General features: G+C 37.2%; 2 protein-coding genes across 8 annotated transcripts; both read left to right on the top strand.

Moving 5' to 3' along the window:
• Positions 1–493: 493 nt before the first annotated feature.
• On the top strand, positions 494–20,314 carry LOC5503899 (ATP-dependent DNA helicase PIF1). Of its 7 annotated transcripts, none has more exons than XM_048731170.1 (10): positions 503–889; positions 5,481–6,171; positions 6,626–6,682; positions 6,828–6,977; positions 8,173–8,226; positions 8,762–8,818; positions 9,280–11,675; positions 19,889–19,920; positions 20,032–20,066; positions 20,147–20,314. In XM_048731170.1, the coding sequence occupies exons 1-7, from the start codon at positions 695–697 to the stop codon at positions 9,882–9,884; spliced, it is 1,809 nt and encodes a 602-aa protein (XP_048587127.1). In that variant the 5' UTR covers positions 503–694; the 3' UTR covers positions 9,885–11,675; positions 19,889–19,920; positions 20,032–20,066; positions 20,147–20,314. The 7 variants fall into 7 exon arrangements, with proteins under 7 accessions (XP_048587131.1, XP_048587127.1, XP_048587130.1 ...); XM_048731175.1 differs by lacking the exon at positions 503–889 and adding an exon at positions 3,399–3,478; XM_048731176.1 differs by lacking the exon at positions 503–889 and adding an exon at positions 3,535–3,801.
• Positions 10,022–10,830, top strand: LOC125570309. Its single transcript, XM_048731859.1, has 2 exons — positions 10,022–10,029; positions 10,182–10,830. The coding sequence occupies exons 1-2, from the start codon at positions 10,022–10,024 to the stop codon at positions 10,828–10,830; spliced, it is 657 nt and encodes a 218-aa protein (XP_048587816.1).
• Positions 20,315–24,521: the final 4,207 nt, after the last annotated feature.

The raw sequence follows: 24,521 nt of genomic DNA, 5'->3' as shown, positions 1-24,521 counted from the left end.
AAGCGGGGTCTATACAACTATACAATCCGCTGGCTATTTCAATGCAAAAATATTATTTTAACAAGAAAAAGGCATCTTTCTTTCCCTGCTAGCAGAGGCCTCTTTTCTCTGCATTTCGCTGGTCTAGCGTTCGCGAGGAAAAGATACCTCTGCCATGGGTCGAAACTGTTTTCGTTGCGACTGCGTGAGCGTTTCTAAGCGACCGTATGCCGTACCATCGCGCAAAAGCTGTAAATATGCTAATTTTTGTCGCAAATTATGAATCAAGTTCCGGTTAGTTCTCCTCTTCGAAAAAAGAAAACAACTGTTCAATTTCAATCACCTAAAACGTAACTAAAAAGATTTAACAGCAAACGCAGCAAAGACGAGTTTTGTCTTGTTTGTGGGATAAATTTCAAGACATCTGGGCAGGCGAGTTTCTTCAATGTATTAAATATCGCACAGTTGGACTCGAACAAAATGTTAATTCCAGAAAAATATGCAAAAGCTGTAAACGGTAGATTGACTCGTTAGTCAAAAGAGAGAAAATTCTGAATGAAGACAAGGCATTGGCTTCTTTTATAATTCGTCGCGTGATATTTCTACGGAGGACGCCGTTTCGAATGCGGGCTTATTGTCCGACAGCGGATATACGCTTCACGCATGCGCTAGTCATTGTGGGCTCAAATAGTGGCCAGTAATTAATAAACGGAGCATGCGCTCTGGATCTCCCGTCCACGATCGTGGACAGCGGTTTGACCAAACGAACTTGCGCATGGCAGAGGTATCTTTTCCTCGCGAACGCCAGCCTTGCAAAATACAGAGAAAAGAGGCCTCTGCTAGCAGGGAACATCTTTCTGCGTTTAAAATATTAATGACGTGGTCGAAATCAGCGCCATCCATAATAGAGGTAAGTCAAAACATCTAGCCGTCAAAATTGTCCATGCTGACCAACCGTTATCGTTTTGGAAAAAAAATCGCTGAATAATCGAATTTTTGTCATGGATGATGAGTAAACCTCTATGCCATGCCATATATACTTTTTTGGGGGAAAAGTCCCCCCAGACATATATCATTTCGTTTGCTTATATTGTCGGAGGAGTGCCGCTAAATACATTGCTGTATTGGCCGGTCTAGTCAATCGTTAAAAATCGATACCGATTTGGCAATCGATAAATCGAAAAAAATCGATGATGGGTGATTGATTTTTATCGATTGAATTTGAAAACCGTTAGAAAATGGCCGAACTTTAAAAAAAAATAAACGATTTTTACCCTTTGATAAAGTACAGTATTGATTTTTATTGTTTTGTATTGATTTTTAACGAAATGGAAACTAAGCAGGTCGGCACAGCTATTTCAACCTGACACAAGTAATTAGGGGGGTGAATAGGTTTGCAGATCTGTGGATTCAGCCCCGAAATGAACAGAACGGCGGATTTACATACCCCTATTAACCCCTCCCCCCAAATTAGCTGACAACCATGTTGTACCATACCTAGTGAATCTCAACCAATATAATAAGCCATCGACACTACCCAGCCCAGAGTGTTTTTGCCTGAATGTCTCATTTTTTTTCTTTTAATTTAAACGTTTGGGGACATTCAGACAACACATTTACGACAGCATTTTCTTAATCGATTTTCTTAATCGATTTTTCTTTACAACTGATCAAGTTTGTGGCTTTCGCGTGGTCAAAATTATCCAGTCAATTGATCATAAACTCAAAATAGGTCATCGAGAAGTGCCCAGTTGTGAACGCTTGCCACTATGCCTGCTTCATTTAACTGCCAGTACTATAATTATACACAAAATGAATAAAAAAGAATAAATAAAAGCTTGTTCTAATGGAATTGGGGTCCCCGGGTACTTGTTTTCACAATCATCCCTGCGGTCACTGAGATGACTGAGGTGAGGTGAAACATTGGCATGGTCGCTATAATCAAGTTCACCTGACATGACTTTGTTTAAATGTTTTCCATGTTAAAGGTTATTTAGCCTGCAACGCAGGTGTTAACCCGGTTTCTTTATCTCCTTCTCCGCCACCTCTTCCTGTTTAAATCTTTGTTTTTTCAAAATCCAAGATGGCCGCTACAAATCGCTCACGGTGGGTTTTTCATTATAAAACACTGGGAAAAGGCCTGCATTACTGGCTTAAAGGTTGTTCTCCCATACAATCCATCTTATTCCCCATAATTTTTATGGAATAAATCGATAAAAATCACAGATTTTTATCAATTTGTATCGAAATCGATTTTTAATGATTGATTAGAGCAGGGGTAGAGAGAAGGCAGACCCCAATAATACTTACTTGAACACGAAGTAATCGTAAACTTTACTAGCCGGGATGCATCTGCTAAAGCCAAAAGAACAACTTTTTGCAAGTAAGCCTTTTTTAAGCACGTAGCTCACAGAAATAGTAATCTGGAAAATCTGAAACTTAGTACTTATGGGTGATATAATACTTCTTTCCATTATGGCTCTCTCATCACTTGGACCAGATTCTTGTGGTTGTGGTATGGCTGCCATTATTTGACTGACTTGCCGTACAATTGTGATGTGTGACGCTGTAACGATAAACTGTCAATTTTTATTAGAATAAATTGGGAATCAGATTTAGTAGTAAACCTTTTTTTAGGTTTTTAATAGTAACATTGATCAATCCACATGTGAGTATCTACATGCAAAATTCATCAGCAGTGTGTTGGTATTTTAATTGGGGACATCACTATATTATTTGAAGGAAGCACAGGTTGCTCAAGCTAATGTTGTATTTTACATGTTTCATTCACAGTTACTGCAAATATATGGTGGGTTACAATAAAAAAAAATGGAACGAAAAATATAATTAAATACCTTCACACTTTTCTTACCTGTTTGTGGAGTTGTTATTTACATCCTGTGAAGTTTCAATCCATTTGGGGCAATATTGAGCGATTGTAGATTGTAGTCTAAAATTGGCGAAATGGGCGGTAGAAAATCGTTTCTAGAAAACTGGAAATTCGAAATTTCACCAAAATTCATGTAAACAATATTATAACGATACATCTACAGTATATCTACATCCCCCTTCCCCAAAAAGCTGCGCCGTCACTGACCAATGGGAATTGACAGCAAGGCCCCACTTCCACATGCAAATTGAGACTGCATACAGGCTAGCCCGAAGGGAGATGTAAACAAGCTGTTTTGTCAGGACGGTTGAAAATCCAACCCATGGGTTTGTATCAAACATAGGTGATAAGGCAAGGCAGGTAAAGAATGGCGTTTTAGGTACGCAAAGAGTTAGTCAACTGGATTCATAATTTCTGTGTGGCAGTGTAAAGTATAAGTATAATTTGCAGAAATTTTGGTGAACTTTTAAAGTTTCAATTCTACTGCCCGTTTCAGCATCATTAGAGTGCTACCTTTCTCTTCTCTTAGTATGGGGGAATACAATCACTCAATATTGCCCCAAATGGATGGAAACTTCACAGGGATGTAACTAACAACTCCAAAAACAGGTAAGAAAAGTTTGGAAGTATTTTATTAAATTTTTGGTCTCAATTGTTTTATTGGATCTCACCAAATATTAACTGTAGCTATAAATGAAACACGTAAAATACAATGTTACCTTGGGGAACCTGCGAAGAAAGTGTATGTTCATTCTCTTTTGGCTTACCTTAATACATACACCTATTTCACAAGAGGTTGTCAGTGCAAATGGCAAAATGGTAAATGGCTTATGGGTACTAATTATTATTAGTATGGGGGGAATACAATCACTCAATATTGCCCCAAATGGATTGAAACTTCACAGGGATGTAACTAACAACTCCAAAAACAGGTAAGAAAAGTTTGGAAGTATTTTATTATATTTTTCGTCTCAATTGTTTTATTGGATCTCACCAAATATTTACCGTAGCTATAAATGAAACACGTAAAATACAATGTTACCTTGGGGAACCTGCGAAGAAAGTGTATGTTCATTTTCTTTTGGCTTACCTTAATACATACACCTATTTCACAAGAGGTTGTCAGTGCAAATGGCAAAATGGTAAATGGCTTATGGGTACTAATTATTCGTAAAATTGAAGGTGTTAAAATATAAAGTCCAGCAATGTCAGAGCCAAGCATTGGTAACCTTTAATGAATAATTGTTTTGATTAATCGATATTCTTTGAGATGTTGTAGAACTGCCATTTGCCAATCGCCATTTGCCATTTGCACTGACAACTGTTATTGAAATAGGTGTATATATGAATAACTACAATTACTAATTATAACATTATTATAAATGAATAATTGCATTATTTGTGCTAAATAATTTATTAATTTATGATTAACCCATTGACTCCTGACTGTTTTTGAGTTGAATTTACAAAAAAACAGACTGAAAACAGATACCTCCCCCCCTATTCTGAGTTTTATACAGCCCGTCAAAGTCAAACACAGCTGCACCTAGTCAGCGGTATCCAAGCTTTCCAACAGTGCTTTGCGATCCCCACTTTTAATCCCTCGTCGTTGTGCTGAAGCCAGCACAAGTTGATGGTTGCTTGTATTTTTCATCAAAAATACAGCTATGAGCATATTAAGAGAGTGTCTCAGGACATCATGAAGTCTTTTGGGGCATAATTGAGTGCTTTGCTTATGGATATTTGCAAGCAAAGGTGGATTCATGTTTGGCTTTGCCCGGATGAGAAAATAGTTTTCTAATGAATCACCACAGCTCTCCTAAATGCTGTCTTTTCTGAAACCAAATTGATTCCAAAATTGTTTACACTGCTATTCTGGGTCTGTATGACCTGGAATTGATTTGTTTGGCTTCGGGGTGAAAAGACTTATAAAAAACCATCTGACTTTGGGGAGAGGAGTGTTGACTGGCCCTCCCCTCGTGAATTTTCCCCTGGATCTCCCAGAATTATTTGCAATACATAAAGATATTTTCGTGGTTGTACAATCCTTCAAGGAATGGACATTGCGTTTTGAGGCCAAGGAAATGTACCTGGAGGATCAGAATAAAGGTATCTATTTGTGTCTTGAGCTGTGTTTGCTGATCTCTCTCCCTTGTGTGGTATTTTGAGCGTTTTATTGAGAGGGGTGATTCTGCTTTTCTCTCCTTGTTCGATTTGAGATTTGTCAAAGAACCTGTGCTATTATTTGGCTTAAGAGTAGATGCCAACACCTTGGTTGGATGCATATCTGCAAGACCATTTATCCCTTAGACTGATGCCTGAGTATCTTCATCTTGTTGTGTTTATTTTGAATTTATGATTTTTTTGGGTTGTGGGTACTTCCCAAAGCCGGTACCGGCCGGTTGAGGGGTCAATGTGTTAATAACTACATTTATAGGATGATGTGCTCAAATTTTTATATTCTCGAAGATTTCTGCAAGTTTTTTATTAATTATATGTTTGTGTGATGCTAAATAAGATACATTCATTTTTTTTTTTAAACAAATCATTGAAAGCACACTGCCATAAAAGTTCTATGGTGCTGGATTTCACATGTTGTCTCTTTTCACAGAGTCTAGTGCTTTTACTTGTTGTGGTGCTCATGCAAGCTCCTATATTGGTGATTGGGTGTAACAGCAGCATTGAAATCACTCTCGTGGATGAGAACAAAAATGAGACACACTGTAGGAGCTGTGACTTGACACACTGTGACCTGGGATTCGGTTTCAGTGTGAGATGTGGAGGTACCTACACAATAGACACAAGAGTAGAGTGCGTCCCTTGCATAGCTGGCACAAATTTCTCAAATGTTAGAGACTATAGCATGTGCCAGGCTTGTACAATCTGTGGTGAAAACAGATTGAAAACAGGGAAGTGTGATGTGGAAAAAGACACCACTGTTTGTCTGCCCAAGTGTAACGAAGGGCATTACTTTGATAATAGCACTGCAAAGTGTCTGGCATGTGAAAAGTGTTGCCATGATGGCAAGGATGTCCATGTCTCAAGTTGTGCCAAAATTTCTGGAAAAAACTGCAAGACCCGGGACCCTTGTACCACTCCACCAAGCACTGATAGCAAAGAGCATTTACAAGACCATCCTATTTCTGGATGGAAAATTGCTTTTATAGTAACTTGCTGCCTACTGGTAGTGTTGCCCAGATTGGGGCGAAAGGTTTTAAGTAGGTGTCGTAGGACACTTTATCGGCCGCGATCAAGACACTTGATGCAGAGGGTTGTGAATGGAGCTACTAACAATAATCTAGGTATGTGCTCTTCTTTAAAATCTTATAATTTCAATTGAAATTTTAATCCTTGAAACTAATCGGGCTTTTGTGGATAGGGGAGCTCCTCCATTTTACATGTATTAAAAAAAGAGCTGTCATCACAGGTGAACGATCAAACACTAAATAAAAGCATTTTCATTTTTTTCTTGAAAGAGGAAATATTTGTCGGGCATTCAGTAAGAACATTCCAGATTTTAGGTTTTTGGTAAAAAATGGTGAATTTCTTTATATTAGTTCGACAATGATGAGGCCGAAGACTGGATGTGAACCCAGTGTCATTTTTGGGGTCTTTTTTTTGGTAAAGAAAATAGATAATCAAGAAATTGAGAATTATTATGTATAGAATAGAGAATCTTAAATCCAGGTTGCACTGTACTGTAAGTGGACCCTCCAGCTTGTCTAATATCAACTATGCATTCTATTTTTACTGTAGAAAATATTGCCACTCAAGCACGTAGAAATTCGGATCCTACTCCTAGGGACTGTCCAGGTACTGTAACTACCAAATACAAAGTACATCCCAGTCTTCTATCACAATAATTGATTTTTGGGTGCTATTGCCAGTCACAGTAGTTGGGTTTTGGATTTTCTCTCATGAATTAAGCACATTATAAAGACAAATTATTTTTTCTTAGATTCCAGGCGAAGCTCTACTGGTTTTGGCCGTTCACAGTCACATCCTGGAGCCAATAATTCATCCCCATGCTCTTATTCAGATAGTTGTGCAAAAACCTACAGTGTTGATGGGTTAAAAAGCTATTTGACAAGGAAACTCAAAGGCTATGGTAAAGAACTCAAATTAGAACCTTTGAAACAAAGTAGAGACAGCAGAGTTACCCGAAGTTTTCACCTAAAGTTAAGGAAAGCAAAAACTTCAAAGTCTTTTTGTGATACCTGTAATGTCAGATCGGTTATTTTGCTTATTTGGATGACTTATATTATTGGTGGTGCACACTAACACAGATTTTCAGATTAGCATTGCAGCAGAACCGTTACATGTATAGGCGGGTAAAATATGCCTTCTGCTGATGAATTAGAGTTTTCCCGTTGTTGGGCGCATGTCCAAAATTCCACAGACTGGTGGGACATAGCTGATCCAAAATGATGCAGACAAAGGGAATTTGACTCTAGCGCCAAAACTCTGCAAAAGAACTACTCTGGCTTTTTCTATAGCTTCGTCTGTAAACTCCAATTTGTACGACATTGTAGATCAGCTGTGGCCCTCCAGTCAGTGGCGTTTTGGATGTGCGTGCAATATGTTGTGAAAACAGTCTGTTACAGAAGGTACATGTAGTGTTAATTGTACATTTAACAGGTCTGTTACAGAAGGTACATGTAGTGTTAATTGTACATTTAACAGTCTGTTGCAGAAGGTACATGTAGTGTTAATTGTACATTTAACAGGTCTGTTGCAGAAGGTACATGTAGTGTTAATTATACATTTAACAGGTCTGTTGCACTGCAAATCTAATAATCTTAATGCACTAAAAAGGGCAGGTACAGAATGTTTTTTTTTTTCAAAGTGTTCCGTGTAACTAGAATTTTGAGCTGTGCGAATCAAACTTCAAAACTTCCCACACAACATGTGCTTAGATCCCTGGAGTTACTACTTTGCTGAATTTGAATACGACAAAGATTTTGAAGCTTGTCATAACTTCTTGGTTAGCAATTTTCTTTATTTTTAAGACTTTTATTACTGTAGGTAAAGAATTAAGATTATTACCAGCATATTAAGATATTTGAGAATTAATAGAAATCTTTTATATCTCTGGAAAAAGCCATTCTTTTAGCAAAGTATAATAATGATAATTGTAAGGTTTTCTTTTTCAATGTAGATATTTTATTTACTAAAATCAAACACTTTAATTTCATAAGTGAGAATATTATTTGTCATATTGGTCAACAAATCTATATATAAATATAGCATTTATTGATACCACTTATCTACTATTTGTTGTATTTTTTTACTTTTATTTCAAGATAAAATCCAAAATGAAACCCAGGGAGCAATCTGTTCGCAGCAAGGACCAGAAGGTACTGCACTATATATAACACCATATTGACAACCTATCCTGTTGTTACAGCTGAGTGTACAGTAAGTAGATCCAGAATAGACTGAGACCCCCTCCCCTCAACCTCTCTGATTCTTCAGATACTTCACGATTAAATATCAAGACTTTACTTCAAGACATATCAAGAACTTTATTTTCACGAGACTACAACAAATTGATGAAAGACAAGTCTAGCCCCCGGTCATTTCCTACTTTTCATCATGTCTAATTGTCAGTGACATTAGTTTAACCAGGTATGCTAACTCTTATAAATTAAACTCTCCATTGAATCTGGCTGAGCTTTTTTCTCCCTACAAAAATCTATTTTTACATCTATTTACAATAATCTAAATTTAAATTATTTATTATTTTACTAGATTTATACAATTTTATGGGAAGGTAATTAGAAAGTAAAGAAAATGGCATATTGTATAATCAAATAGAGGTTAAAAAAGTAAAATAATAGATTAAATTTAAAATCCTATAAAAAGTTAACAACCTTCTAATTTCATTTTAAGATGAGTTTCAATGTGAGATGCAGGTAGAAAGCAGCTTGCAGCCATTACCCGAAGAAGGTATTCTACCAGGAAATTTTGTTCAGGAGCTTTACACCTGTCTATAAAACATCCCACTTATTGTTGGAACGGCCCCTCTGCAGACTCGTACCTAGTCGTTTTTTTTGCTGTTGCGCGGCCAACCACAGAAATACCAAAGCGGAGACGTATTTTCCGACCATCTCTGACCCCTCAAACCGCATCCTGTCCGTCATGCGCCACACACCTTCTCCAGGCTCCCCATAATGTATTTTGCGGTGTCTCTGTACAAGATTAGCCCCTATGCATGACATAGAAATATCCTGCACGCCAGTTACGGGAATAGAACACAAAAGACTGCCCCCTACCCCAAAAAAATTTAATGGTCGACCCCCATTGTTGCTAGTGAAACCTGTTTTTGTTGTTGTCAAAGTACATTAGGTTCTCTCTAGTGATACACCCTTTTTTTCCATTGATGATGCTTTTCTATATTCTCTTTAAAGCGCAAGCTAATGGTCAAGCTGGTCATGGTTGCATTGGAGATGAGCATTCATTGGCAATAAGACAGCCTCCTCCCCAAACACAAAATATGCAGATGCTTCAAATGGTTACCTTGTACCATGCTTCAAATGGTAACCTCGAACTTAATAACATTGTTGGCGGGAATGAGGGCAGGATAATAACTCCTGAAAAAAGTGAAACATTGGACCAAATTCTGCGTGAACACTGTGGAGATGCTGTTTTCAACAATCCTGAAGTAGAGGTGAAACTCCAACACCTTCCAGAGAAAAAACTTAATTCAAGTATTGGGGAGCTTCCAGCACACGAAAGACGTGTAGTTTGTACCAAATTAAACGTGAAACACGAATTTGACCAAAATGATTTTCGAATGCTTGGAGAATGCATTGGTTTCGACTTGGAACAAATCACTTTATTGGATCAGCGATCTAAAAATCCAATGCATGACATTTTTTTCTATCTGATGCATCGCGGTTGCTCGGTCAAAAGACTTGTATATATCTTACTTTTGCCATATTTTAACAGACAAGACGTTGCAGATGTGCTTATTGAATGGTGTGCAAAAAGTGATAAAAATTACGCAGAATAACCAAAATTAATCATCATGGTTTATAAAATGACCTCTGAGGAAAACTCTGATTCCACCTAAAAGCATGCGCGCGCACTTGAAACCTGCCTTCTAACTACCTTCGTGCAAAATCGCGCGTTGCACTCTAGTAGGTTTCTATGGTAATGTGCGGGACTTTACGGGAGAACTATATATACGAAACGGGAAAACTGACTCGAAGGCCTATATCTGTTTGTTGACATGCGCAGCTACTAGAGCTGTACATCTTGAAGTCGTTTCAGATTTATCAGTCAAAACATTCATTCTCGCCGTACGTAGATTCGCAAGCCGCCAGTCCATTCCAGACGTTATCATTTCTGATAATGCCAGTACCTTCCAATCGGCGGCTACTGAACTCGAGCACCTGTTTAATTCGCCAACGCTCAAACAGGAGCTCGGCAAACAAGGGATAGATTGGAAGTTTATCCTGAAAAGAGCTCAATGGTATGGAGGGTTTTGGAAGAGGCTGATCGGCCTCACGAAGACGACGCTGAAGAAAGTCCTTGGCCGAACATCCATCAACTTAGTCACTCTCCAGACGGTTGTCATGGAAATTGAGGCTATCCTTAATGACCGCCCACTAACATATGTCTCTCCTGACATAAATGATGAAGACCCTCTCACACCATCCCATATACTGTATGGAAGGAGGATTACCAGTCTCCCACATCCTGACACTGATGCGGACGAACTAACTGACCCGAGCTATGGAAACGATGATCATCTCCGAAGGGATGCTACCCGTGTAGCACTAGTTATACAACACTTCTGGCAGCGCTGGAAGCAGGAGTACCTCACTTCGCTGCGGTGCTTCCATGGCGCAACAGGTGGCAGCGGTGAAACACGCGTCAAGATAGGAGACGTCCAGATCCACAGCGAGAAAAAAGAGGTTGAAGTGGAAACTAGGCGTAGTGGAAGATCTGATTAGAGGTGCCGACGGATGTGTACGGGCTGTAACCTTAAAAACAGCTAAGGGTCACACGAACAGACCTATCTCCAAGCTATATCCCCTTGAGATTACTACTGATGTTGGGGAAACTGCAGACGCGCAGACAGGAGGTCAGCTCCAGTCCAACCAACCTATCAGGAGAAGCATGCGAATTACAGCTGCCACAAGGGACCGCATCGCAGACTGTGCCCGGCAACTACGCGCCCCCCGGAGGATGTCTGAGCTCATATATAACTGACATTCATAGATTGACATTATCGTTATTATTGTTATTGGGTTCCCTGTGGGCATGATGTCACGTGATTGATGAGCCCACGAGGGATTTGTTGAGTTCATAAAAAAACCATTCAGACAAGCACTCTTTCCGTAGTTAATCGTAGTTTTAATCCCCCAACACGCCGATACAATAATTAATATAATACTGTTGTTTATTCTTGTTGTCTTTAATAATTAGGCCAAGTAAAATAAAACAAATGTTTCCCGTCCGGATTTCTAGAAAAAAAAAAATGAGTTGACAGGTGGCTTATTATTTTTTATGTATTTTTGTGACGAAAGGCCTTATGGGGCCTCTCGTCACTATGCCATCGGTTTGAGTGAGTGAAAGAAAGAGTTGTAAACAATAGAATTTCACTTGAAGCAGGCGTTCCTAGCGGTCATTCATCGAACACGTGATCGTCGTCGTAGATGTCGCTGGCGAAGAGGGATCGGATTGATTTCGAATTACGACGTTGTTTTGAATTATAGTCCACGAGCAAAAAATGATTGGAGTCAAACATGTGCTTTCTCTTCGCACTTCTCGTTTGATTTCACGAGCTCTTGTGAAGGTGAGTTGATTTAATACTTCTTTTACAATGTATTCTATCCCTTTTGTGTTTAGTACTAGGCACAACCTTTTATGCATTTGTCATGTTGGTATTTCTAAAGAATATTTCAGATTTTGGGGTGCTTTATGTGGTTTGTTTGCCAACAAAAGCTCGATTGCATCGCTTGCCTTATTACACAAGACCAGTCCTTATGGCCGTATGGTGTCCTTCAATTCCCTTCGGGGAACCAATAAACCCAGAAATGGGGCTCAAAATCTCCTTCGGGAGAGCATAGAATTCCTTCGGGAAGCAAACAAACCCAGAAATGGGGCTCAAAATGTGCTTCGGCACACTGAATATTCCCTTCGGGGAACTAGTAATCACAGCAATGTGATCTTAACTGTGCTTCGGCACACTGAAAATTTCCTTCGGGAAACTAATAATCACAGCAATGTGACTGAAAGGCACTATAATGGCAAATATTGTGGAAACCAATTTGTGAACAAAAGTATTTTCGGGATACCTGTGTACATGTTGCTGTATTTGTCGGATAAAACAGGGCAAACAAATCACATTTTTAGCACTGTATATAATGATCGAAGTAATCTTGTTGACGAATTCACCTCAAAAACTAGTAATAACAGTATAACAAATGCATTTGAGAAAACTATGCCTAGTATTGAAAACAAACATGATAATAATAAACATGCATCTTGTCCATCTATCAAGATCTCCAAGTGTATAGAAAATCATAGACATTCTCGAATATGTTCAAAGCAACTAAATCACAAATGTAGAGATAGAGAACCATCTAGAATATCCCTAAAAAAAGTTATGAGATTGCTCAGATATAGAAAGTTAAGAAAAAGACACAAAAAGATGATTATTAAGGGCACACCTGTTTCATCTGTTTTTTACAGAATTGCTACAAACTATAACTATTGGAAATTGAAATACATTAACAGACTTAATAGTTTCTATAGCTCCTTTTTTAGAGCAACTTGTAAAACATCAGTGAGGTATAATGGATGTAAACAAACTCTTTTATTGTCTGGGGACATTGAATTGAATCCTGGTCCTGTAACTGATAATAATAATATTGAAGATATATGTTTATATAGTAATGGTGACTTTACGTTAAGATACCGAATGCTTCGACATGGTTTAACACCACTAGATGTTGGTGGAGGAGGTGATTGCTTTTTCAAATCAGTATCACATCAGCTATATGGTGATTCAAATAAACATGCAGAAATTAGAGCTTTAGGAGTGAGATATTTAAAGGACAATCCTGAACGATTTATTGAAAGTATCATAGATTCATCTTGGTCACAGTATTTAACTAATATGTCTCTACAAGGAACATGGGCCAATCATATTATAATACAGGCTGTTGCTGATGCAATGAGTTTAAAGATTCATATTATAGAATCAGATTCAAATATTAGGGAAGTCACATTAGTTGAGCCAGCAAATACAATAATAAATAATATTAGAACAATATACATAGGACATATTGGTCAAGTGCACTACGTATCAACATGTTCTGTTTCACATCAACAAAGTTCGAACAATATTGACAGGGAAAATACAATTTCGAGTCGTCCAGAAAAAAGAAAGCAAGCAAGTACAAGCAAAAGTTCTAATTCAAATGAAACAAAAAAGCAAGACAGGGCTACCTACATTAGGCAATACATGAAGGAATACAGGCAATCCAAACAAAATAATACTTCACCAGAAAAAAAATCAAAGAGAAATGAATACCAAAGAAATTATAGAGAAATGAATGCATCACCAGAAAAGAAATTAAAGTGTAATGAATACCTAAGAAAATATAGAGAAATTAATTCATCACCAGAAAAGAAATTAAAGTGTAATGAATACCTAAGAAAATATAGAGAAATGAATGCATCACCAGAAAAAAAATCAAAGAGAAATGAATACCAAAGAAAAAATAGAGAAATGAATGCATCACCGGAAAAGAAATCAAAGCGTAATGAATACCAAAGAAAATATAAAGCTAACTCATCCATTGAATTTGCAATAAAGTGGTTCCATGAAATAGTAAACCAAGGCCCTCTGTATATTTGTATATGTTGTGATCAACTATGGTATAAACATAGTGTGAGTAGTACTACTAAGCTGAGACAATCAAATCCTGATGTTGTGAAATATCTATCAAATAAGATAAGTGTTGGTAACAAAGAATGGGTTTGTAGAACATGCTCTAATTATTTGCAAAAAAATAAAGTCCCACCATGTGCTGTAGCGAATGGTATGGCATTTCCAGATAAACCAGATTTCTTTGATCTCAATGAACTAGAATGTAGATTATTAGCTCCAAGAATTGCATTTCAAAAATTAATGCAGGCACCTAGGGGGAGACAGCTTAAGATACATGGAAATATTGTTAATGTACCTGCTGATGTAACTAATACAGTTAATATATTACCACGATTGCAAAATCAAACTGCTACAATTAAAGTTAATTTAAAGCGGATGCTGAAATATAAGAGTTCTGCACTGTCACTAAATGTAAGACCATATAAAGTACTTCAAGCAGCAAATTGGCTTATAACACATAGTAGTTTATATAGAGATGAAGGTATAGTACTGAATAATGACTGGATCAATCAATACAACAGAGCTGATAATGATGAAATTAATGAGAAGGTACAGTCAGATACAATAGATGAAACTGATGACAATGATATTGATTCTGAAGGGCTAGACCAAAATGAATCACATGAAGATGAAGCAGAAACAATTGCTGGTGTTACTGATACTATGTTTACAGCAACTGACTTTTTAGAAGATAATGAAAGGCAAAACATATTAAATATTGCTCCAGGTGAAGGGAATAGACCATTAAGTGTTTTTAGAGACAAATATTGTGAAGAGTTAGCATACCCTGGAATATTTCTTGGACAACCACGAATTGACAATAAACAAAGATTAGTCGATATTAACTATAGTGATATATGTAAATCAGAGTTGAGACGGTCTGACAGACGAGCTGCAGTGTGCATTGAAAATATATTTTACAAAACAAAAAAGTTGCAAATGAAAATTCTCTTAGGAAAATCACATATAGCTCTGAGAAAATGTAAGGGAAACAACAAAAATATTACTGCTGGACAACTTAAACAGCAAGGATCAATAGACAGATTGATTCGTCATGATGATGGATACAAATTTTTAAATGCATTGAGAGGTTCACCTCCATACTTTGAAAAAGCTAAAAAAGATCTGTTTGCAATGATTAGGCAGTTAGGTCCTGCTACACTATTTTGTAGTTTCTCATCAGCTGAAACACAATGGATGCACCTACTTAGAATACTTGGTCAGCTTGTAGACAATAAGGAATACACTGATGAACAAATAGACAATTTTAATTGGGATGACAGGTGTCGCTTAATTCAGAGTGACCCTGTGACATGTGCAAGACACTTTGATTATCAAGTTAATCAATTTTTAACAAACTTCTTGTTCAGTTCTGCTCAACCTTTAGGTAAAATATCTGACTGGTTTTACCGTGTAGAATATCAGCAAAGAGGGTCTCCTCATATACATATGCTGATGTGGCTTGAAGATGCACCACAATTTCAAATAGATAGTGATGAAGATGTCACATCATTTATTGATAAGATAATAACTTGGCAAAAGCCAGTAGACAATGCTGATTTACTAGTCTTGGTTAATAGACAGGTACATAGACATTCGCATACATGCCGTAAAAATACAAGTAGCAAATGTAGATTTAACTATCCACAGCCACCAATGAAGCAAACTATGATAATATATCCTCTAGATGAGGATACACCCGAAAAGGAAATAAAAATATATAGAGATAATTGGAAGGCAATTCAAGTGTATCTAGATGAAAGCAAAGAAGGTGAAGATATTACATTTGACCAGTTACTCGTGAACCTTAATATCACTAAACAAAACTATTTACTTGCTGTAAGTTCATCGATTAACACACCTACTGTGTTTCTGAAAAGAAATCCCAATGAATTACGCATAAATAATTACAACCCTGATTGTCTCTCTGCATGGAGAGCTAACATGTATATACAGTTTGTCTTAGATGTCTATGCATGTGCTGTGTACATAGTGAATTATATATCAAAAGGCCAGAAAGGCATGAGTGAACTTTTAAGAGAGGCATGTACTGAAGCTAGGCAAGGTAATAAAACAATAAAACAACAAGTAAGGGATATTGGAAGTAAGTTCCTCAATAATGTTGAGATAAGTGCACAAGAAGCAGTGTACATTGTGTTACAGCTTCCAATGAGAAAATCATCTAGACAGATAATATTTATAAATACATCACCACCTAATGAAAGAGTTGACCTATTAAAACCAATGGATAATATTAATGAAATGGATGATGACTCTGAAGAAATCTATACCAGTGGTTTACTCAAAAGATATTCAAAGCGCCCTCTAAAACTAGGAAATATCACACTTGCAGACTGGGCAGCATGGTATGATTGTGCTGGAAAGCCTTATGTAAAACAAACTAATCAAGTTGATGTTGATGGTCTTCCGTTAGAGAATTTTGTTGATGATAATCTAAATGATGATGATGATACAGAAGCTCAGAAAACACCACGTAGCAAAACTAAAAAACGAGCAAAGGCTAGGATAATTAGAAGTGTGTGGTTTAATAAGGAAGCTGAGCCGGAAAAACATTATCGTGAACTTCTAATGCTATTTACTCCATGGCGAAATGAAGAAACTGATATTCTTGGTACATTTTCATCTTATGAAGAACGCTATATGTTACTTGCCAATGTCATCAATGAACAAATGAAACAATATGCAGTTTGCAATGAGGACTTTAATGAAATACAACAAGACATGAATAGATTAGAGGATAGATTTGATGAGATAGCACCTTGTACTCAAAATCTTGAACAACAAGACCGAGCTGAAGGTGATCAAGACTTACATCCTGACTTCACTGGAAACTATAATCTATCAGATGATTTAGGAATGCCATGAGTTGATAATACTGAAACACTTATTATGAATGAACTGCCAGATGATGAATATAGATGTATGGTACAGACGTTGAATAAAGAGCAAAAAGAATTTTTCTATCATGTACTACATTTAATAAAAACTTCTGGTGAGGCATTTTACTGCTTTCTAAGTGGTGGTGCAGGTGTGGGTAAATCACATGTCACTAAAGCCTTATACCAAGCTGCTTTGAAATATTATAACACCAGACCTGGCGTTAATTTTGCTGAAACAAAAATACTTATGTTAGCACCCACAGGGAAAGCAGCATATAATATAAAGGGCAATACCATTCATAGTGCTTTAGCAGTACCAGCCTGTCAGTCATTAAAGAACTATAAGAAACTTGATTCAAGTAGGCTTAATACATTAAGATGTCAAATAGGTGGACTTAAGTTGATATTTGTAGATGAAATATCTATGGTTGGTAATACTATGTTTAATGTCCAATTCAATAATAGACTTAAAGACATCAAAGGCAGCTCGCTACCATTTGGCGGTGTTAGTATTGTTGCTATAGGAGATTTGTTTCAATTACAACCTGTAATGGATGGTTATATATTTAAAGACATGGATAATGATGAATATGGTGTTCTTGCACCTAATGTATGGCAAGAACTTTTCAAAATGTTTGAACTTAAAGAAATCATGCGACAGAGGGGGGAAAGCAAAGACTTTGCTGAATTATTGAATAGATTAAGAGAGGGAAATCATACTAAAGAGGGTATAATCAAATTAAAGGAAAGAATTCTTAACCACACTAGTGCTCAGTATCCCAAAGATGCACCTCATTTATTTATTCAAAATGCTAAAGTCAATGACTTCAACTATAAAGCTCATAATGCTCTTCAGGGTCCAAAATACTCTATTAAAGCACATGACACTGTCATTGGAACAGATTCGGAAGAACTTAGAGACAAAATATTAAAGCAAATACCTAAAGATCCTAGAAAAACAAAACAACTGCATTCTGTTTTGCATTTGGCAATTGGTGAAAGAACAGAGATATCACTAAACACTAGAAATGATGATGGTATGACCAATGGTGCTGGTAGTGTCATAAATGTATCTAATGTGAGTAATTTCAAATATCTTGGAGTATTCATATCTTCCGACTTGACATGGTCAGAGCATGTTGAATATTTATCTGGCAAAATCAACCAAAGACTCGGTCTTCTAAGGCGCATTAAGCATTTATTGCCTTTTAGAGCTAGACTTCTTTATTATAATAGTCTAGTTCTGCCCCTTTTCGAATATGCTGATTTAGTTTGGGGCGATAAGCATAATGTCACTATCATGTCAAATTTACAAATCCTCCAGAACAAGGCTGCAAAAATAATACTTGATAGACCACTGTACTCGTCGGCAACAGACGCTTTAGCCAAACTTAAGTGGTTACCTCTAGAAAAGAGGCGTTTTCTTAGAAGATGTGTATATGTCTTTAAATGTTTAAATGGTCTCGTAGAGCATGAAATGGATCTGTTAAAACTCGAAGATCAACATAATTATAATACCAGAAACAAATGTAATATTAGGCTCCCTAGTGTGAAAAGAAACTGGGGCAAACAAAGAACTGAGTACCATGCAGTCAAGGATTTTAACTCACTTAGCCAGGACATTAAGAGATGCACAAATATTTGTACTTTTAAACGTAGTATTTCTCAAATTTTAACCTAGGTATTTTTATCATAGTATTTTTTTTAATGTAACGATATATCAACAATATATTTTTTTTCTTAATTTTTTTTTCCATATATTTTTTATAGATTACTGTTATTATTTATAAGTCGAGGTCCTTTTTGAAAAATGAAAAAGCTCTCCTCAATAAAGATTATTATTATTATTTATTATTATTATTATAAAATTTATGCAAATACATAAAACAGACAAACCATCAGGTATTATATGGGTACAGTTTGATCATGCTGATGTTGGTCAAAAAACCAGGCATGATAATAGACAGCTATATGTCAATGATATTGAACCAACATGGACACCAATCAAACCTAGTAGCACTCAATTTGCTGTAGGTAGAACAAGATCTGTACACGTGATGAGAAAACAATTTCCACTTAGACCTGCTGCTGCTAAAACAATACATAGATCACAGGGTGATACTGAAAGTAGAATTGTAGTAAATTTTGAAACCAAAAGAGCCATTCCTCATATACATTATGTAGGATTAAGTAGAGTAACAACTATAGATGGTCTATATATAACTGACTTATGTGAAAGCAAAATAGCTGTTAATACTGACGTCCAAACTGAAATGCATCGATTGAGAACTGAAGGAAAACTGTCACTTTCTGTTAGTCCCATATATGAAGCACCTCAAGCTAGTATTAAAATCTGTTTTCTCAATGCAAGATCATTGCACAAGCATATAGATGACATACGTCATGACTTAAATTACTCAAGCACTGATGTAAATATTTTTTCAGAAACAAGATTTTTTCAGCATGAAAATGATGATTCATATCTATTAGATGATAAAAACTATACATTGTTCAGAAATGATGGTACACCAAGACAAAATGTAAGGCCATATGGAGGTACAGCAGTGTATAGCCGTCTTGACTATTACCCAGGATATCCATTTTGTAAATATACATGGTGTAGAAATAACTATTTTGAGGTTTATGATCATACCTCATATTACAATAGTGGGAGTATACAGCTCACCAACAGTATCAATAACAGAATTATGTAATGCTATGAAAGAGACACTAGACTCTCTACCAACACAAATTAACATTTTTATTGGTGATTTCAATGTGAACTGGTTCAGTGAATCACGCCGTGCATCACTTTATAACTTTTTTATAACACAAAATTGTTATAGACAGCTAGTTTCATGTAGTACAACAGACAGTAAAACCTGTATTGACCACATCTACATTAATTTACCTGAAGTGCAAACAAGCTTTCAGATTTTGGAGACATATTTTTCTGATCATAAAGCCATTTGTGTATTGATAAACAGCTTCATTAACTAAAGGCAAAAATTGATAATGGAGTCTATAAATACAGTGCAAACAATTTACATTACACACTAGTTTATTTAACATTAGCACATACTGATTATGTTCTTATAAGACTACCAGTATTCTGAATAATTAGGTACTTATTATAAATATTAAGTATTAGAAACACAGTTAAATACACTCAATAGTGCAATTGTTTAGATACACTTTATTTCATTACAGAATACCAACATGAGCACTCCTACAACAAACCCGTAAGTACTTGTATCTTAATTTCATTTCTATTTTTCGTTTCCATCTTATCTTAGGTAATATCTTTGTACTCTTTGCTAATATTATTACATAACATCTCCTTTTAATTGCAGACAACAACAACTCAACAAAGCTGACGACTCACCAGGTAAGATATATATTTCTTTGTTGTGTAAAGCATAATAAACAATGTGTTTGCAATGACTAAAATAAGTTCTATTCTTTCAGATGTTCAACTAGAGGGTTTTGTTCATAGCCTAAGTCCTGTTAAGCATGCGAAAAAAAAAACAGAAAACCATACTTTGACTGTCTTGTCCAAACTGGAGAAGCTGAAAAGGTCCGTGCCGTGTGCTATGACCCACAGCTAAGAAAAAATCTCCTTGAACCATACCAAAATAAATCACCAATAAAAATCACAGCCACCAAAAGAATGGCTAGCACCAGTACCTCTGAAGAGTTCAGAATGACGAAAAAATCAAAGATAACATCAGCAGCGCCAGAATTCTCATATAACTCCCAAGTTGTCTCATCTATTGTGACGGTGCAAGAAGCGTTATCAGCACCAGAATACAAGGCAGTTGACATTGTTGCTAAGGTGGTAACAAAGAATCACGAAAATCAATTGATCATTAAACAAGGTCAACAGCTAAAGAAATCAGACTGTATCATTAATGATGAGCATAGCACAATAAAACTCACTCTCTGGGAAGACCTCATTGACAGAGTAGAATGTGGAAAAACGTACACATTTAAGAATGTTAGAATCAGAGTATTTGATGACGTTAAATATCTATCTACAAATACTTCAACATCAATTGAACCAGCTGATCGACAAATCCATGACATAAACTTAACATCTGAGCAATTTGCTGAAAATATTATCGAGGGACGGTTTATCGGTGCCAATGTGAAAGCAGCAAACTCTTGTGTTGTATGCAACACCACGCTAAATCAAGATGATAGTGAAGATGACATGATAACATGTCCCCTGCCAACTTGCCAAACAACTATGCTCTTTTCAGAATGCCAAACAAAACTGGTTTGCAACTTAACTGTCAAGAAAACTGATGGCAAAATGCAGATGTACACATGCTTTAATGATGGCCTGCAAAGTTTTCTCATCTCCATCAACAAAGGCGACACTAGAATAGATGACTTATCACCTAAAGAACTGAACAAGCTTTTCTTAACTGCTGGAACTAAGCAACTTATTGTGGATAATTCAACCTCTGTCATTCATCAGGTTCTCTTTTAGACCTCAAAACACGTCGAAGATATAAACACTACAGAAAAACATTTATTTGCATATTTTGAGTTTTTGTTGAACTACAGGCATAATGTCTGATATTCTCTGCTTTTCTTGTATAATACAGAGAAATTCATTCAAAAAAGTTAAATTTAGAGTTCGTTTAGTTGTAAAACTGGAACCAGCATTATTGTTCTTGTTCATATTGTATCTAGATGACTGTGTACAATGGTCTTGCTGATATTCAACTCATATTGATCATATTGTATAAGCCAAAATCTAGTTATTGGTCAACCAAGACCATCCATGATATATTGTTTCTAATCAACAAACATTTCACAATTATATTACAAAATAGAGTGAAAGTACAGACAAATATTATTTTAAAGGGATTTTATTGAATATATTTTTATATAAGATGTTACTGTTCATATTATAACTATATCAATATTTTTGAAAAGCCACAAAAATTGTATTCACGTTATATATTTATATTGAAGTGGAAATAAAATGTTTATATTTTGCAAAATTGAACATTTTTATGGTGTTTAGCCACACAACCTAATTTTTCACATCTTTCTGTTTCTTATGCTTACACTGTAAATTCTAACTTCTTCAGAAACAATTCACTATGCTAAGACCTACACTAAAGTCTCTACTCTTTACGTTTCTTATGCATTATACCTTGAGTCACATGCAGTCTTTGACTGCCTATTTTTATTATATCCAAAGGTCTCGACCAATAGGTTTTTTTTTTACTGACTGCATATCATAACGTAAACAAAATCTTTCTACATTGTCGAATATTAAAGGAGTGTTTTGCTCACAAGGAGTACGAAGCAAATGTCCATGAAATGGCGAAAAAAGTGAAATAAAGTCTTTTAGTTGAATATCACAAATAACAACAAATTTGAAGAGGCCCCAAAAATTGATGAGGGCGGGGACGGGAAACATTTTTATTTTTTTACTTGGCGTCACAGATCCCTTATCTTACACATGCAGTTGGTTCTTTTTTGGTCAGTTGATAATTCCCAGGACGGCTTGGATCCCATGGGTAGAAGTAGTCTACCCATGTATTTTGGTAAAATACAAAAATTACTGTAACGAACCCTTTTTTAACAAAGTTTTTTTTTTTTTTAACAAAGTGTTTTTATTCGCATTACGGTTGTTATTAGAATGTAGATTTCCAAAGGAGTAGTAGAACAATAACGCAGCCTTGAACACTTATCAAATCCAAGGGAATCTCAGCTGAAATTTACGCCATAGAACATTATTTAGAATTTTCTTTCCCTCTTTTTTGAAAAAAAAAAAAAAAATGGAGGCAAATTTAATACCCCCCCCCCCCCCCCCCCCCACGGTGCGCTGCCCCTGAAGATGTGTGAACAAAACCTTCGAGCGCGGGGAAAATCAAATCTGAAATAGAATTCGAATAGTTGCGGTAGTTCATTTCATAGATAGATTAAATTTTTCCTACCTCGAAAAGAAAGTAGATTAGATTCTTTAGCTCCATCGCTAAACAAAACGATTCGCAAACTACAACTGCAAGACTTTTGAACAACTTCAATTCAATCCATTAAAGGACAGTGCATAAACGCTTATTTAATCAGAGCGAGATGGTGCACAACACTTCTTATTTTGACAGATCACTCTCGATACAAGAAGTAAGTAAGAAGTAACGTTTACGAACTCCGATTTTTTTATAAAAGCAAAAGCTTTTTTTTTATTACAAATAGTTGGCGGTCATTTTGTGTTTATGTGACCCACATCCTATTTGTCACATCGATTTTTTTTTTATTAAAAAGTATGGAATCGACCACCAAATAACACGCTGCGCTGCTGATAGACCCCGTTATGGCTGATAGACCAAGAGCTGCTGATAGACCCCGTTATGGCTGATAGACCAAGCGCTGCTGATAGACCCCGTTATGGCTGATAGACCAAGCGCTGCTGATAGACCCCGTTATGGCTGATAGACCAAGCGCTGCTGATAGACCCCGTTATGGCTGATAGACCAAGCGCTGCTGATAGACCCCGTTATAGCTGATAGACCAAGCGCTGCTGATAGACCCCGTTATGGCTGATAGACCAAGCGCTGCTGATAGACCCCGTTATAGCTGATAGACCAAGCGCTGCTGATAGACCCCGTTATGGCTGATAGACCAAGAGCAGCTGATAGACCCCGCTATGGCTGATAGACCAAGCGCTGCTGATAGACCCCATTATGGCTTATAGACCCAGCGCTGTTGATAGACCTCATAATGGCTGATAAACCCCTTTATAGCTTATAGACCCAGCGCTGCTGATAGACCCCATATGGCTGATAGACCCCATTATGGCTTATAGACCCAGCGCTGCTGATAGACCCCATGATGGCTGATAGATCCAGCGCTTCTGATAGACCCCATATGGCTGATGGACCCCATTATGGCTGATAGACCCAGCGCTGCTGATAGACCCTATATGGCTGATAGACCCCATTATGGCTGATAGACCCAGCGCTGCTGATAGACCTCATAATGTCTGAGAGACCCAGCGCTGCTGATAGACCCCATAATGGCTGATAGACCAAGCGCTGCTGATAGACCTCATTATGGCTTATAGACCCAGCGCTGTTGATAGACCCCGTATGGCTGATAGACCCCATTATGGCTTATAGACCCAGCGCTGCTGATAGACCCCATGATGGCTGATAGATCCAGCGCTTCTGATAGACCCCATTATGGCTGGTAGACCCAGCGCTGCTGATAGACCCCATGATGGCTGATAGATCCAGCGCTTCTGATAGACCCCATTATGGCTGGTAGACCCAGCGCTGCTGATAGACCCCATAAGGCTGATAGACCCAGCGCTGCTGATAGACCCCATTATGGCTGGTAGACCCAGCGCTGCTTATAGACCCCATTATGGCTGGTAGACCCAGCGCTGCTTATAGACCCCATTATGGCTGAGAGACCCAGCGCTGCTGATAGACCCCATTATGGCTGAGAGACCCAGCGCTGCTGATAGACCCCATATGGCTGATGGACCCCATTATGGCTGATAGACCCAGCGCTGCTGATAGACCCTATATGGCTGATAGACCCCATTATGGCTGATAGACCCAGCGCTGCTGATAGACCTCATAATGTCTGAGAGACCCAGCGCTGCTGATAGACCCAATTATGGCTGAGAGACCCAGCGCTGCTGATAGACCCCATAATGGCTGAGAGACCTAGCGCTGCTGATAGACCCCATTATGGCTGATAGTCCTCATTATGGCTGATATACCCAGAGCTGTGATAGTCTCCATTATGGCTGATAGTCCCCAGTAAGTCTGATAGACGCCGGTAAGAATGAAAGACCCTGCGTCGCTGATAG

The sequence above is a fragment of the Nematostella vectensis genome, chromosome 8 (genome assembly GCF_932526225.1).
Source record: "Nematostella vectensis chromosome 8, jaNemVect1.1, whole genome shotgun sequence".
In the NCBI taxonomy this organism is placed as follows: Eukaryota; Metazoa; Cnidaria; class Anthozoa; order Actiniaria; family Edwardsiidae; genus Nematostella; species Nematostella vectensis.
This window is presented reverse-complemented; position numbering and strand designations above follow the sequence as displayed.

Coding starts and splice junctions, on each gene's coding strand:
- LOC5503899 (XM_048731169.1), top strand. CDS start 16,689: ATGAATGAACTGCCAGATGATGAATATAGATGTATGGTACAGACGTTG. Junction 17,746..18,544: donor TGGTGCTGGTAGTGTCATAA/ATGTATCTAATG, acceptor TTATTATTATAA/AATTTATGCAAATACATAAA.